This window comes from Camelus dromedarius, chromosome 6, assembly GCF_036321535.1.
Source record: "Camelus dromedarius isolate mCamDro1 chromosome 6, mCamDro1.pat, whole genome shotgun sequence".
Classification (NCBI taxonomy): Eukaryota; Metazoa; Chordata; class Mammalia; order Artiodactyla; family Camelidae; genus Camelus; species Camelus dromedarius.
Window position 1 is genome coordinate 25,386,119 of NC_087441.1, and position 15,947 is coordinate 25,402,065.

The 15,947-nt window shown below is 37.2% G+C and overlaps 1 protein-coding gene across 6 annotated transcripts in view; it reads left to right on the forward strand.

Annotated features, from left to right (window-relative positions):
• AHI1 (Abelson helper integration site 1) overlaps nt 1–12,552 on the forward strand; it is a 176,164-nt gene extending 163,612 nt beyond the window's left edge. For all 6 annotated transcript variants that reach the window (XR_004138351.2, XM_031456381.2, XM_031456383.2 and 3 more), the window contains 2 exons: nt 8,018–8,120; nt 11,168–12,552. Coding sequence is in view for 5 of the 6 variants with exons in the window: in XM_031456381.2 (XP_031312241.2) it covers nt 8,018–8,120; nt 11,168–11,170 (106 nt within the window). In the remaining variant the exon portion in view is untranslated. The remainder of the gene's footprint in view (nt 1–8,017; nt 8,121–11,167) is intronic.
• Nucleotides 12,553–15,947: the final 3,395 nt, after the last annotated feature.

Below are 15,947 nucleotides of genomic sequence, written 5' to 3' on the forward strand. Positions count from 1 at the left end.
TCTGTTTTGTGTTAATTTTTGTTTATGGTGTAAGGTTTAGATAAGAGAATTTTGTTTTGTTTGCATTTGGATATTCATTTGTTCCAGCATTATTTGTTGAAAAAACAATCCTGCTTCAACTGAATGGCCTTTGCACCTTCATTGAAAATCAGTTGTCAGTATAAGTGTGAGTCTGTTTCTGGACTCTGTTCCGATCCTTTGATTTACTTCTGTCTTTACACTGTCTTGATTACTGTAGTTTTATAGTATGTCTTGAAATTAGGTATTACTGGTCCTCCAACTTTGTCCTTTTTTGAAGTTGGTTTAGCTATTCAAGGTCTTTTGTATGTCCACGTGAATTTTAGAATAAGCTTGCCAATTTCTATATTATAGCATTCTTGAATTCCAGTTGGTGTGCCTTGAATCCACAGATAAGTTTGGGGAGAATTGACATGTTAAGAATATTCAATCTGACGCATTAACATGAAATATTTCTCCATTTATTTAGGCCTTCTATAATTTCTCTCAGCATTGTTTGTTAGTTTTCAGTGTATAAGTCCTGCATATATTTGGCAGATTTATTCCTGCATATTTCATAGTTAAATTATAGTATTTTTCAATTTCAATTTACAATTGTTTGTTGCTAACTTATGGAAATACTACTAATTGTTGTATGTTGATCTTGTATCATGCCACATTACTAAACTGTCTTGTTAGTTTTAATAGCTTTCTGGTAGACTTCACCAGATTTTTCTACATAGACAGTCATTAATATATGTATGTGTATGTGTGTGTGTATATATATACACACACACACACACATATATATGCCAGTTTAATATCTCCCTTCCCAATCTAGATGCCTTTCCTCCCTCTCCCTCTCTCTCCTCCCTCTTTCCTTCCCTCCTTCTCTCCCTCCCTCCCTTTCTTCTTTTCTTCCTTCCTTCCTTCCTTGCTCCTTGTGCTGGCTAGAACCTCCAGTACAATGTTGAATAGGAATGATGAGAGTAGATACTCTTATCTTCTTTTATCCTTAAAAGAAGTAAGTGGGAAAGCATTCAGTCTTTCACTATTAAATAGATTATCATAGGTTTTTTCTTAATAAATGCCCTTTATTTATTCATTTTGTAGTCTGCTGATATAGTTTGTGTCAGGAATAGATGTTGGGTTTTTGTCACATGCTTTTTCCACACTGTTAATTATATGATTTTTCTTTTGAATTTGTTAAAATGGTAAATTACATTGATTTTCAAATGTTAAACAACCTTTTCATTCTTAGACTAAACCTCATTTAGTCATAGTGTGTTATCCTTTTTATAAATTGGTGGACTTGCTAAAATTTTATTTCTAATTTTTTGCATTTTGTTCATGAGAAATATGGGTATATAGTTTTCTTTTCTTGCAATGTCTTAATCTGGTTTTGGTGTCAGAGTAAGCTGGCTTCATGAAATGAGTTAAGAAGAATTCACTCCTCTTCAGTTTTCTGGAACAGTCTGTGCAAATTTGGAATTACATCTTCCTTTTGCAATTTCTATTTCTTTATTAATATGCTCTGATGAGATGTTCTCATACTTTGCATTAGTTCTTTAAATACAGTTTTCTTTAGTTCTCCAAACGTATTTACAATAGTGGATTTCAAGTCTTTGTCTAGGAAGTCCAGTGTCTTGGCTTCCTAAGGGACAGTTTCTGTTGATTGCATTTTTCTTGTATGTAGGCCATACTTTCTTGTTTCCTTGCATGTCTTGTAATCTTTTGTTGAAAACTGGGCATTTTAAATGACCTAATGTAACAACTCTTGAAATTAGATTCTCCCCACCCCCAGTCCCCAGGGTTTGTAGTTCCTACTTATTGTAGTTGTTGTTCTTTGGTAAGTCACTTCTCTGAACAAATTCTTTAGTTCTATAATTGTAATGTTTGGCCACAGGAGTCTCTACTGAGTTAGATCAGTGATCAGCCAATAATTGGACACAGATTTCCTTAAACGCCTGGAACCAGTAGGTGCCCCTATCTTACTAGGGGCTCTGTGTGTTCTGTGCACACCCTCCACACCCAGCCAGGCAGTTGACAGCTCTGTCTTAGCCCTCAATTCCTGTTGGCATAGAGTGTTAAGGTCAGCCAGCAGTGAGGGCATAAAAGCTTCTCTGGTCTTTTCTATGCACACACAGCCCTACACATGGGAGACCTTCCAGACTCCCAGGACTGAGTCTGAGCTTTTCAAAACCCCTGTGGGCATCTCATTCCCCCAGCTTTTTCTTTACATCTTTTTAGTCAGTCTGTTGTTTGCCTACTGTTACTCACCACTCAGGCATCCCTGAAGTTATCTGTAATTGTTCCTGAGAAAGATAGGTCAAATGCAGACAGGCTTAAAAGTGGTGTCTTCCAGGGAACCACCAGACAGATCAGATAATGACAATTCCTTGGGAATGGGACTTTGAAAGAGCTTCAGCCCTGTTCTGCTCCCCTCAGTGGCTGCCAAGTTGCTGGCTTTCACCATAAATGCAGGCTCTTCTTTTTAAAGGTACCCACAGAGCCACAGTGGGAATGTAATAAGCTCAAGTATAAATACCACAAAGCTCACTGTTCTTACCAAGTGTCAACCATTATTCCTGAATAAACATTCTCCAGTTGGTACAAGCTATTGGCTAATTCCCAGAATCTGAAAAAGTTGATCCAAACTATTTTTGTTAGTTTTTTCATAGCTTATTTGGAGGAGAGAATTTTCAGAAGTGCTTACACTACCATTGCTGCTGATGTCACTCTATTTCTTCTTCAGATGTTGGGTGGATTTACCTGTAAAGCTATCTGAGCCTAGAGTATTCTGTTTTGGAAGATTTTTAACTGCAAGTTCAATGTGTTTAATATAAGTAGAGCTATTAAGGTTATACGTTTCTCTTGTATAGGGTATTGATAATTTGTGTCTCTCAAGGAACTTGTCCATTTCATCCAGGTGGTTGAGTTTATTGACATAAAGTTGTTCATAATATTTCCTTATTATCTTTTTAATATTAATAGAATCTGTAATAATGTTGCCTCTCTAATTCCTGCTGTTAATAATTTATTTCTTTACTCTGTTTTCTCCAGACACCCTGGTAAATGGTTTATCAGTTTTACTGAAAAGAACCAGCTTTGTTTCATTGATTTCTCTTTATTGTTTATCTGTTCTCTGTTTCATTGATTTCCACTGTGATCTTTATTTCTGCTTTTGGGGGGTTTAATTTCTGCTTCTCTTTCTAGATTTTTAAAATAGAAACTGTAGTCATTGATTTAACACTTTTCTTCTCTCCTAATACAAACATTAGTGCCATAAATTTCCCACTAAGTACTGCTTTAATGGTGTTACACAAATTTTGATGTGTTGTTTCATGCTCATTTCATTCAGTACACTTTCTTATTTTCTTTTGGATTTCTCCTTTGGCCTGTGGGTTACTTAGAAGTGGACTATTTTATTTCCATTATTTAGGGATTTTTCTAGAGATTGTTATTTCTAATTTAAATTTCACTGACATCAGAGAACATACTTTGTATGATCTGACTCCTTTTAAATTTATTGAGAATTGGTTTATGATCCTACTATGATCTCTGTCAGTAAAAGTTTTGAGTGCCCTTGGAAAGAATGTGTATTATGTGCTTGTCTACTGTAATGTCCTTTTATAAATAAATTAGCCACATGAGTTAATAGTGTACTTAGTTCTTATGTTGCCTTAACTGATTTTCTGTCTACCTGTTCTATCAATTATTGAGAGTTGGGTATTGAAATCTCCAACTAATGTTGTAGGCTTATTTTTTCCTTCTTGTAGTTCTGTTAGTTTTTTGTCATGTATTTTGAAACTCTTTATTAGGTACCTGTATATTTGGGACTGTTACATCCTCTTGAAGGGTTGACACCCTTATTATTAAATAAGCCTGCAGTCCTATATTTTGGGTCATATCCTCTGTTTTAAAATCTCCTTTGTTTAATATTGGTAAAGTCATTCCAGTATTCTTTTGGTAGTATTAGAATGGTACATATTTTTCATATGTGAAAATACAAGTAGGTTAAAAAAAAGTATTTTTTAAAGGCAGCATATTTGAGTTAATTTTTTTTATTCAATGCGACCATCTTTGCCTTTTAACTAAGGTAACTAGATAAACATTTACATTTAATATAATTGTTTTTTATATTTCTGTATTTTGTATATTATTTATATATTTATATAATATAATTGAATTTTAGCCATCATACAGCTTTTTCTTTCCTGTTTCATTAATTCTTTGTTTCCTGTTTTCATCTTTATGTGCTTTGTTTTAGATTGAATATCTTTTATACATTTTATCTTGTTTAGTTTCTTAGTTTACTCTCTATGACTCTGTTTCCATTTTAGTGATTCCATTAGGGTTTATAATACAAACCTTATCACACAGTATATCCTCAAGAGATTTAAAATAGCGTTTCTTCCCTCCTGACCTTCATGCTTCTGTAGTCATATGTTATAAACCCCTCACTAGATTGTTATTTTTGCCTACAGTGTTATCTTTTGGCGAGGTTGAATAATAAGAAAAATCTTACATAATGGCACATTTCATTACCATTTTCAGTGTTTTTCATTTCTTTGTGTAGATCCGTATTTCCATCTTCTACAGTTTTCCTTCTGCCTGAAGGATTTCCTTTGACATTCCTTATAGTGCAGTTTCTTGTCAGTTAGCTGAAAATGGATGCCTTCACTTTTTGCATGTCTGCAAAGGACTATATCACCTTTGTTTTTGAAAGCCGTTTCATTTGGTATACAATTTTGCATTGAAAGATTTGCATTTGTTTCTTCCCGGTACATTAAAGATGTTGTTCCACTGTCTTCTCACTTGCAGTTTTTTCCAGCAAGAAATAGGCTATTACGCTTATCTGCATTCCACTGTGCATAACATGGTTTTCCCCACTTTGGCTACTTTAAGATTTCTCTTAATCACTGGTTTTGAGCAATTTTATTATGATGTGCCTTGTTGTAGTTTTCTTCATATTTCTTGTGCTGGGGGTTGGCTGGGCTTGGTTTATAACTTTTACCAAATGTTGAAACATTTTAGGCCATTTTTTTTCTTCTACTTTTTTTTTCTGTACCCCAATGTTTCTTCTCTCCTTTGAAGATTCCAATTACACATATATTAGGCCGTTTGAAGGTGTCCCACAGCTCACTGATATTTTATCTTTTTTTTCTCTGTGAACTTCATCTCGCAAGTTTCTGTTGCTGCCTTCAGGTTATCTCATCTTTTCTCTGCAGTGTCTAATCTGCCTTTAATCTCATCTAGTATATTTTTCACCTCAGACATTTTAGTTTTCATCTCTGAAAGTTCAGTTTGGGCTTCTAGGTATCTTCCATATGTCTGTTAACCTTTGGAGCAGGTGGAGGAATATAGTTATCTTTTACTATCTTTGATCATTTTAACATCTGGGTCAGTTTTAGGGTTTTTTTTTTGTTGTTGTTCTCATCATGGGTTGTATTTTCCCATTTTGTTGCATCCCTAGTAAATTTTTATTGGATGCCACACATTGAAAATTTTATCTATTGGTTGCTAGATATTTTTGTATTCCTATGAATATTCTTAAGCTCTGTTCTAGAATGTAGTTAAGCTACTTCAAAACAATTTGATCCTTTCAGGTCTTGCTTTTAAAATTTGTTAGGTGGGACTCGAACCGCATTTAGTCCAAGGCTAATTTCTCCTTACTACTGATACAAATCCCTTCTGAGTATTCTACCCAATGCCCTCTGAGTTGTAAGGTTTTCCATCCTGGTTGATGGGAATAGGTACTGTCCCTGCCCTCAGGAAATTTCCTCAGATGTGTATGCTTGTCTCTACTCTGCTGAGTACTTGAAGCGAACCCCTTGCAGGTCTTCAAGTTCTCTCACTACGAAGCTCTCTCCTTTCTCTCACTCTGTGAACTGTAGCCTCCTTGTGTCTCCGCAGACTCCTAGCTCTCACTCAGGGAGTCCTCCAGGCTCCACACAGTTTCTTCTCCCTCTGCTGTGGCCTGGAAACTCTCAGGACAATAAGCCGGGCAGACATAGGGTTCATCTCATTTGCCATTTCTTGGGTATCAGTTTCTTTTATTCCCTGTGATTCACTATCTTGAAAATTGTTTCACATATTTTGTCTAATTTTTTGCCAGTTTTAGGTGAGCAGTAAATCTAATTCCTGTTACTCCATCTTGTATGCAAGCAAAAATCCAGATGTTGTATTTTTCAGGGTAGTTTTCTGTTAGATTGTATGTATGTTATGAGAGAGAAAGAATGGAGAGGATCACACAGTCTGATTTTTCTGCAGTAGTCAGGGAAACCCAAAGATGTAAGATAATATTTAAGTCTTAAAAACTATGTAGAGACAGAATGAACAAAAAGAGAAGGATTTAGAAGTCAGAAGGATGGCAGGAGCTAAGGCACAAAAGTATGGACATGTCTGAAATACTCTGAGGCCAGCAGGTATGTCTAGAACAGGGCAGTATAGGACCACAGAGCAAAAAAATACATTTTTTAAATTGGGCCTGCCAGCAAGATCCATTGTGAATAATTTTACCAGTTGCCCAAATATAAAAGGATTTCACTTAAATATATATTTCTGACTTCTTTTGAAGTTCTGGACGACAGCTGCACCTTCTTCCACTACATCCCTCCACTGGAGCTGAGCTAGTGGGTTGCCTTCCTTAGATGAATTGTCCACTCCCCAGTTTGCCAGGGTCTTTTTGTATCATCCCTGGCTTGCGTCCCTCGTTCTCCTTGTTACCCTGGCATCCACAGACTCTTGCCTTTTTATTTTAATGCTAGAGCATAGGTTCCCTGGAGAAAGATTGCGAGTTATTCGTGCTTTTTGTTTCAGAGCTCATACTTTCCTTTCTCTCTAATCATTCTCCTCCTTTCTAAACATATGTTATTCATTCTTTCTTCTTTGTGATTTCTGATCATTTCCTTCTCAGTCATCATTTTCCTGGCTTGTTCATCTCCACGGCAGTCTTCTCAGGCTGCCATAACAGTACTACAGACTGGGGGGCTTAAACAAAAGAAACTTTTTTTTTTCCATGGGTCTAGAGGCTGGAAATTCAAGATCAAGGGTCAAACAGGGTTGATTTCTGGTGAGGCCCCTCATCCTGGCTTGCAGATGGCCACCTTCTTGCTGCGTCCTCACATGGCCTTTCCTCTGTACATGTGTGGAGAGAAAGTGCTCTCTGGTGTCTCTTCTTCTTATAAGGACACCAGTTCTGTGTCTTAGGACCTCACCCTCATGGCCTCATTTGACCTTAATTTCCTCCTTAAAGGCCCAGTCTCCAGATATATTCGCTCTGGGTGTTAGGGCTTCAACCTGTGAAAGAACACAGCTCAGAGTCCACAGCAGTCACTGTTCAATCCTACTTATTGCCTGATTTTGAAATCCTTATACCTGTTTCAGTCTTTGTTTTCTCTATTTTGATGTCTGCCACCATTCCTGGACATCTTAGAAAGGAGACACTGCCTTCTGTTCTTTGAATTTCCCTTTTTACATTGTTCTTGCACTTTACTTTTTCTAACATAAATTTCATTACCACACACTCATCCACAAAATATTTGTTTTGTATTTTTCTGTTGAACCATTGGGAAAGCAGTATTCCCTATCCCACAGTTCAGAATATCGCTGTTTTCTTTTGCATAAACTTCCTCACCCCTTTCTTTGTCATTAAGGAATTTTCTGCATTTTTATATACACACAGAGAAATTTTCCTATTTAATTTGATAAAATCTTTCTGATTTTTCCCAGGCAGCTAATATTTTTCTGAGACAAGTAAAATTTTATTCTTGCCCCTTCATACAGTAAAAGAGGAGCTCAGCCAGCCAAGATTTATGTCTCCACATTATTTTCAGCAACTCCCTGTTCTCTCATCCACATAGTAATCACTCATGTGGTCTGTTGAATGTGTTTCCCTCAGATCCTCCCATTTATCTCCCCGTTTTATTCCCACTGCCACTTCCCTAAGTCAAAGCCTCATCCGAGCTGTGGCAGCAGCTCTCTTATGGCTCCTTGTCTCCCGTCTTCCCTGCTGCAGTTCTGAGGTGGGCAGAGAGCAGAGCCGGGAGGACCGAGGACACGTCACGGACATGCAGGTGAAGAAGAACGAGCAGACTGGCCGAAAAGTCACCCTCATAGAGGTAAGAGGAAAGCCAGGGGAAGGTCACGTCACGGAGTCAATGGGAAGAGATTTAGGAAAGGCGTGGTCAACAACGACAAACGCCAAAGAGAACAGAAGTAAAATACAGACTGAAAAATGCCTTTGGGACTTGCACCCAAAAGGCCATCTGTGACCTGGAAGAGGGTGGTTTTGATGGGGAGTCCTGGGAACATGAGTGAGTCAGGTTGTCTCCAGATAAAGGCTACTCCTTCAAGCTGTGTTTTAAAAATAGAAGGAAAAAATTCAGTTTCTATAAAGAGTTGATTAAATTATGGAACATTTATATAATAGAATATACCATGTGACTATTATTTATTACATTATAGAAGTATTTTCATAGACATGGAAAGATCTGTGATAAATTTTTAAGTAAAAGATGACTATAAAATAGTTTATATATATATCATACATGTAAAATATTGAACAATATGCATCAAAAAATGTCAGTAGTTATCTCCAAGTGGTAGAATTGTGGTGATTTTTTTTTCTTCATTTTACTTCGTGTATTTTCTAATTTTTCTACTCAACATGTATTGATGTATATACTGCTTGATCTTTTCTTTTGAAACAAAAGTAATTTCAAAAATTTTCTAATATAGCCCATTCTTTCTACATTTAAAGAAATAAGCATCTCAGAGTCAGAGTTAAGAAGTACCGGAACTAGGACTTGATCTCCTGGCCCCAAGGTCAGGGTTATTTCTGTTACATAGTGCTCTGCCTCCTTGTTCTGATTAAATGAGAAGTGCTTGTGGAGAGGCTGTAACATGCTCACATTTTTTTCCCACAGGACTTAGCCTGGTGTCTGGCCACATAGCAGACCTTCAGGGAATACTTACGGGATTGAATTTCCTGTGGGGCAGGGCCCAGTACTTTTATGAATCTTAATTTTCGCACATAACGTATGCACCAACACTAGCTTGGTTTCATATTCATTTTCAAAATCTTGCTATGAGATTTCCCTTTCTCTTTTCATATGATTTGCTCTAAAGGCCCTCCCTCTGTTCCTCTCTCCCTCTGTCCTGTTACGGGGATGCTTTATGAGGAGATGCTGCAGAGAAAGCCAGGATTCGCGTTCCTTCTGGCATCCTGGTTAGAGGACACCTAGCCTGCCCTCTTCAGCAGACCTCCGCCGTCTCTTAGCTGCTCCATCCCTGCGCCGTCAGCATCCATCATCGGGGGTTGTGCCATCCTCACTTATCCCTGTGGTCAGAAGGGGTCTGCTCCTTGTCCGAGGTGTACGCTTGACCGTCTGTTCTCCTTTTCCTTTCATTCTGCCCCTTTTCTGCCTTTCCTGGGCAGTCTTTGTCATTCTCTATCCTTCCTCTCCTTAGTTTGATTCATTTCCCTTGAATATGTTATCTTTACTGCCTACTCTAGCTTTTTCTAGTTAAGTTTCTCTTCGAGTTCCCTCTCCTTACTTCTCACAACACAGCCTCCGTCTGATCAATTCAGCCTGCCCCACTGTCTCGGGCAGGGCCCATCTCACTGTCTCCAGCTGTCATCCCCTCCCCCTCCTTCACCTTACTGTTTCTCTTCCTTGTTTTTGTCCTGTGGCTGTCCTGCACCCTTCCTCTCACTGCTTCGCCCCGTTATCCCTCTGAGGTCTCCACCTGCCCCACTGCCCCTGCAGGGGTTCCCACAGTCTCCTGGTGGCTCGTGCCCCTCATCCACCAGTGCCTTTTTGACTCTCTTCCCCATCTTTATCAGACTCTCATTTTAGGCAAGTTTTCTGTACTTCACTTGCACATACACCAGGACAGAAGTGACACCCTTTTTTGCCCCCAGTGCGATTGTGCTTCAGCACACTGTGTCTCTCCCATTTTACACTCTACCTCAGGTGCTGTTGTGAGCATGCTCACTTGAAACATTGTGGGGCTTCTGTGTATAACACTGGTTAAACAAATTTAAAATCAAGAAACATGGACTGACAGAGGATGTTTTTTTCCCCTCAACGTGTAATTGTTTTCCACATGAAAAGGTAGTCCAACCATTTGTTTCAGATTGGGCCCGTTCCTGAAAGCATAGGTGCTCCCTAACCCTCCTGTTTAGGGTCAGGAAATGGTTATGAGTGCATCCCCCTTTGCCATAACGCACTAGTCTCTGCTTTTCTCATGAGTGATCACTGGAACTGACCCCCACCTAACCAGATTACCTTCACTCTTAGGCTGAAGTTTGTTTTCTAAGAGCAACCAGATGTTAAGTCCTTTCTATTTAGAGGAGAGACAGCAGCAGTGTTGTGTAAGTCCAGGCACTCACCACTGGTACGTGAGTAACTGCATTACAAACTGTCAGGTTCAGCCCCTGCTTTATCATCCTCTGGTTGGACTTAACCACGTGGTCTCTAAAGAAACAGCTTCTTGTTTCTTCTGCTGATTGGTTGTTGACTTTTATTAATGGTTTAAATTGTTTTATTTCAAAGCTGCATCTAGATACATGGTTAGCCATCACTCTCCTTGTCAATCAGAAATGACACCCACCATTTTTTGGATTTATTTGAAAAGCTGTAATAGTTAACCCACTTGGAGAAGTAGACACAGCCATGGAGTAAATGAAAGAGTGTTGTTTAATAATGTGCTGCTTTCCAGTTACTAACCCTGAAGCATCATCCATGACAATTTTTTTTTCCAGTGAATGAAGAACTTCATAAACTCTGATTGCCTGCTCTTAACTTCTGGAAGCTACCCAGGGTTTGCAATGCTTAGTGTCTGTATTTGAGAAATGTATTTCTTTTTTGCTTGTATTAACCAGTCGTTGGTGGAGCAGGCCGTAAGCAACTGCTGGTCCTACTATAAAGGTGTTAACGGTATGTTTAAGAGGCAAACTAGAAGTGAATTCTGGAAGTTCAGCTAGCTAAACTAGAAGTATGTTTAAGAAGGCAGGTTAATATTTTGGTCCTATTTGGTTGTGTGTGTCTGTTGCACAGTGTGTTTTTCACCTGTGCTGTTGCCTGGGCATGCCAACATTTGTTGTGGCCAAAAGACATTGTTTTGGTTCATTTAAAACATTTTTGTATCATTTTTCTCCTAGTAAAGAGTTAAAGAAGAATAATGAGAGAAAGAACCAAAAACACAGAAATGAAATGACAAATTAAACCAAATGGAATTTCTCTTCAGAATTTAGAAATTTCAGATGGCCAGGGAGAAAGAAAGGATCCACTACTTCTTATCCTTATGAAAGAATCTAGAAAAACCAGCAAGGTATGTGTGGAAAAATAAATGTTGCCTTTTGAGCTTAATAGTTATAAACCATTGTGTTTGTTGTTGATCAAAGTATTGGTACTTGTATTTATTAGTAATTGCATCAAAATCACATTACCATTGTTGGAAAATCAATAAAGGAAAAACCATAATTGCTACTCAGCAAATATGAAGAAAAAGTGTTTGCATTGTTAGGATGTCCGTTCCAAGTGATCATTTAATATTATTGTATCTATAATGTGATTATATGTGTGATGTTGTGCTCAGAATATGAAATATCTGCTATTGAAATTTAACTTTATTTAAAATTAAAAGTAAGCAGCTTCAGGATTTTGTGTATTCAAAATGGTCCCAGCAAGAAAAGCATCAAAAGTAACAAATTTGTTTGTTTATAACTTGATATACATTAAAAGGTAACAAATGTGTTTGTAACTTGATACATGTAAACTAAAAGTGGCTTTTGGCTAGACTGACAACAGTGTTCCAAGCTTTTTTACTTTTTAGAACAAGCATTTTTATGTTGAAGTATTATAAGTGATTTGTTAGACTTATGTTGTTTAATATTTATTTGCTCTTAGTACTTGTTTTTAAATGTTTACATTGCATTATTTATTTCTTTAGTTCCAGAATCACAGTGTCATTACTATGTGACTATATATTTTGAAGTGTGGTGTTATAAAATAGGAAAGTTCATCTCTTTGTTTTTTACTTGACTTTTCTCCTTTCTCCACTAAGTGATTATAAGCTTGTCAATATTTAACTCCAAGAAGGTCAAAACTAATATAAAATTAGAAGACTTATTTACCAAGTAAGACAATTGATTCTATTAAAATAAGAAGTGAGAAAAACAGGGCACTGAGGTGTAAATTTTGCCCAGATGTATACCCGACGTGAAAAGTCTTCTAGTGAAAATATATTTGACTCTTATCCCTGCACATGTTATAAAGGCATGAAAATTGGTGGTAAACAACCCCTTCTGTGTAGGACTTGGGAGAGGGGGGTTGCCTTTGAAAGTGGAAAGTGGCACTGATGACTGCAGAAGCCCTCAGTGATCAGCACAGAAGACTGTTCTGATAGCACCAGCCTCCCCTGTTCTGGACGCATACGTCTGTGCTTCAGATACAGCTACATCCAGCCAGCTTGAGTCATCCTTGTACAAGCTTGTTTTTTCTGTCTTGTGAATGTACTTGATAATTAAAAAATTAAAATATGTGGCTCTCTGCAGTTTCAGCTCACAGTTTTGACATGTGTGTTGATTCTCTGATTTTTTATTTTAATTACAAAGAATTTCAAAACTTGCAGAAAGATTTTTAAATCAAGACAAGTAAAATAATGTCAGGGGAGCGAAACATTTGCTGAGATCTCAATGTTCATATGAAAAAATAAAGGGTTATTTTTATGTTGCAACTACTGAAGACAAAAATAACATTTGACACAAATAACCAAGTAAAGTGGTTTCTACTCAGAGCCCGTTTCTTTTCTCTTTGGTCCTGTTGACAAAACAAGACTTGCGTTATGTTCGTGAATAGATTAATAAAATATCTTCACCACACTTTCCAAGATGGGTTGGAGTGGGGAGGATCAAAACTGCCCTCCAATTAATAAGTCCAAATCATAATCAGGCCGAGAAGTCAGACACAAGAATCCATTTGAAGATTTATAATGCTACCTATTTACTTAGCAATAAATTATTTTCTTTATTTTATCTTTATTCTGAAATTATTGAATTTTATCTCTTTTTATGAAGTCTCTTATCTCCAAGCAAGTTAACAATTTGACACTGTCTTTTCTAGATATAATAATGTCATTCTTTCATATTTATTTCCCAATTATGGATTCTACTCTATCTTAAAGTTTCTTCATTATCAAAACTATGCAATGAATAGAATTTACTAAGCTAGAATAAAACTCAAGTTTTAAAAAGATTTAATACCATGAATGCAAATTTGTTTAAAATGCACATTTTAAATATGAAATCAAAATTTTCAAATGGCTAACACTTGGTACTTCTGAAGCCTTGTGTAAGGTTTCTTTTTCATTAAAAAAAAAAAACCCACACTTAACCTTAATTTTATTTTTCATTTACAGTAAAGTTTTATTAAAGAAGGACATTTTCTCTTTAGGTAATTCAGCAAGAGTCTATCTGGGAAATAATTTACCACTTTATAGCCCACTCATGACCTTATACTTTTATACACATTTAAATGATTTCCATCTGAGGTCTTTATCTATTAAGTAGATTATGGGAACATTTATCACCTATCCACCTTTCTAAAGCTCTGTGTTAGTTGATTTCTACCTCATTGAACTTAGCTACAGAAGAGAGTCCACAAGTCTTCTTCACTTTATGTACATGAACCATTTTCTCTTCGCTTCAAACCCATGAGATACATAAAATGTTCCCTGCCGCAAATAAGGAAACCAGGGCTTTGAAGGTTAAATGACTCATCCAAGTGCACATGGTCAGTAAACATGTTGCTCGCTGTCCATGGAGGTTTGTCAGGCTCCACTGGGAGGTCTTGAAGGGCCCCAACTCAGGTGCGGGGCAGAGGGAACCAGTAACACCTGGAGTCAGTCTCCAGCCCACACATTTGTGAGGAAGCAAAGTGAGGCACCCATGACCACCCTCAGGCACTGGGGACATCTCATGTCCTCTGTGCTGCAGTGACCTACATAAAATGAAATACCAGGTCTGAGTAAAAATTTTTTTTAACTGATAATATCTTTGCCCCATAATTGTTTTGCAAAATCTTTAATCCATACTATAATTCGTACAGTTTTTTAAGAAATCAATTCTGTGGGATCAAACTAATACACATACAGTAACATATTATTCAAAAAATAGAAAAGGCGCCATCCCAGTCACATAGAGAAAATAAAAACATCAAGAGTCACATCAATCAAAAGCCTCTGCTGACTGGCAAACTCAATCTATGGATGGACCCAATTATCTGCAGGAGAATTGGATGTCAGCATCATTTAGGGTTAACAATGGACCAGCTAGGCAAAAGCAGACAGCTACTCTCTGCAGAGACCCGGAAAGCAAACTTGGTAATGAGGCACTTCATTCATCATATCCTTCTGCTCTAATTATTAAAGTGAATAGGAAATACTTTAAGTTAAGGCGGGAACTGGATAACATAAAAACATTTGTTTTGTAAACACAAAGAATGCTTTTTTCTAATGCTCCCCTTCAAATCTACATCAGGCATATGTTGTGAGCCCATTTTCTGAAGTTGCTCTTCTAACACTTCAAATTCATCCTGATTATGGATGAGATATTTTGATTGTCTCAAAAGGGAAGATAGAGCTGCTAAGAAGCTACAATTTTACTGTCTACTCTTAATCTAAAGGGGAGAGGGAGTCATAAGTACATATGTAACTGCATAGCACATGGTCTCCTCTGTTACTTGTGTCAAGATGGTCCAAATGTATAGACTTCGATGTCATTTCCAAAAGCACTGAACTATCTGATCGTTACTCACTCTAGTTCATTTTTTCTTAAATCATCACTTAGATACTTAGGAAGAATTAAGAAAGAATTTGGTAGAGGGAAATGTAGGAATAGTTTATTTATACAAAGGCAACTAAGTAAACATATTGCCAATCATTTAAAATTGCTTGGAATGAGATGATTTACTTACTGAAGTTACTGAGGGGGAGGAGTCCAAAAGGAGGAAAAAGCAAGAACATGAGGGAAATTTGCCAGAGCAAAAATGAATAAATGAAGCTTGTGAAAAAGCAGTCATGAGACCAAAGGAAGAAGGTTCCCTGGAGAAAAAACGTGGTGGCTTCAGTTCAGTTTTTCAGTATTTTCAACTGAGAATCAGTAAAGTTTTTTTTTTTTCTGTTTAATTTGTTCACAGGACCGTTTTATATAAACATTCCATACAACTTTTTTTTCTGAGCTACTGTTCTTCAGTTTTAAAGTAAATGCAAGACGGCAAAGCACGGTGATGTTTTTAATCATCCCTGCCTGTTATACAGAAGTTAATGTTCAGAAGTATCTGTAGATGCTACTTTTAGCAACTCAATAGTTCCATAGTGGTAAAGAAATGTCAGTGAAGTCTATGCACTTTAAGAACATCAAATTCTTATTATACTTATCATGTGTGCAGGCAGAGTACATAATAAACTCGTCTGTAGCAGCTGTAAATTTCTGAGGATTTATCTAACCACAGATACATTGAAATGGGGAAATGGGGCTATATTAAACCATGCAAGATGCTGCTGGAGCTTTGCCATTTCTGCAACATCCTGTCATTAATTTCTCATGACAGGTCTGGCAAACTGAAACATCCAATACACTTGCGACAGACTGTTAGACTGTAGTTGTTGCAGATCCTGCAGTCCCATAAAGTGAAGGTAGTTTTTTCTTTCAAACATGAATATAGCTCTATTTAGAGTGTCCTGTAGCCAAAGACAGACTTGTCACTTTTTAATTTCAATAAAGAAGGTCTAGAATATAGAAAAGATCCTGAGCTGAGATAGAGCTTAGACTGTTCTCTGCATTGTGTGGTTTTTTTCCTGAAGAGGGATGGCCCTGGTAGGGGAATGATACAGTCTGGTCACCCCTTCGCTTGCCTGCCTGGTGTAGATATGACACGATT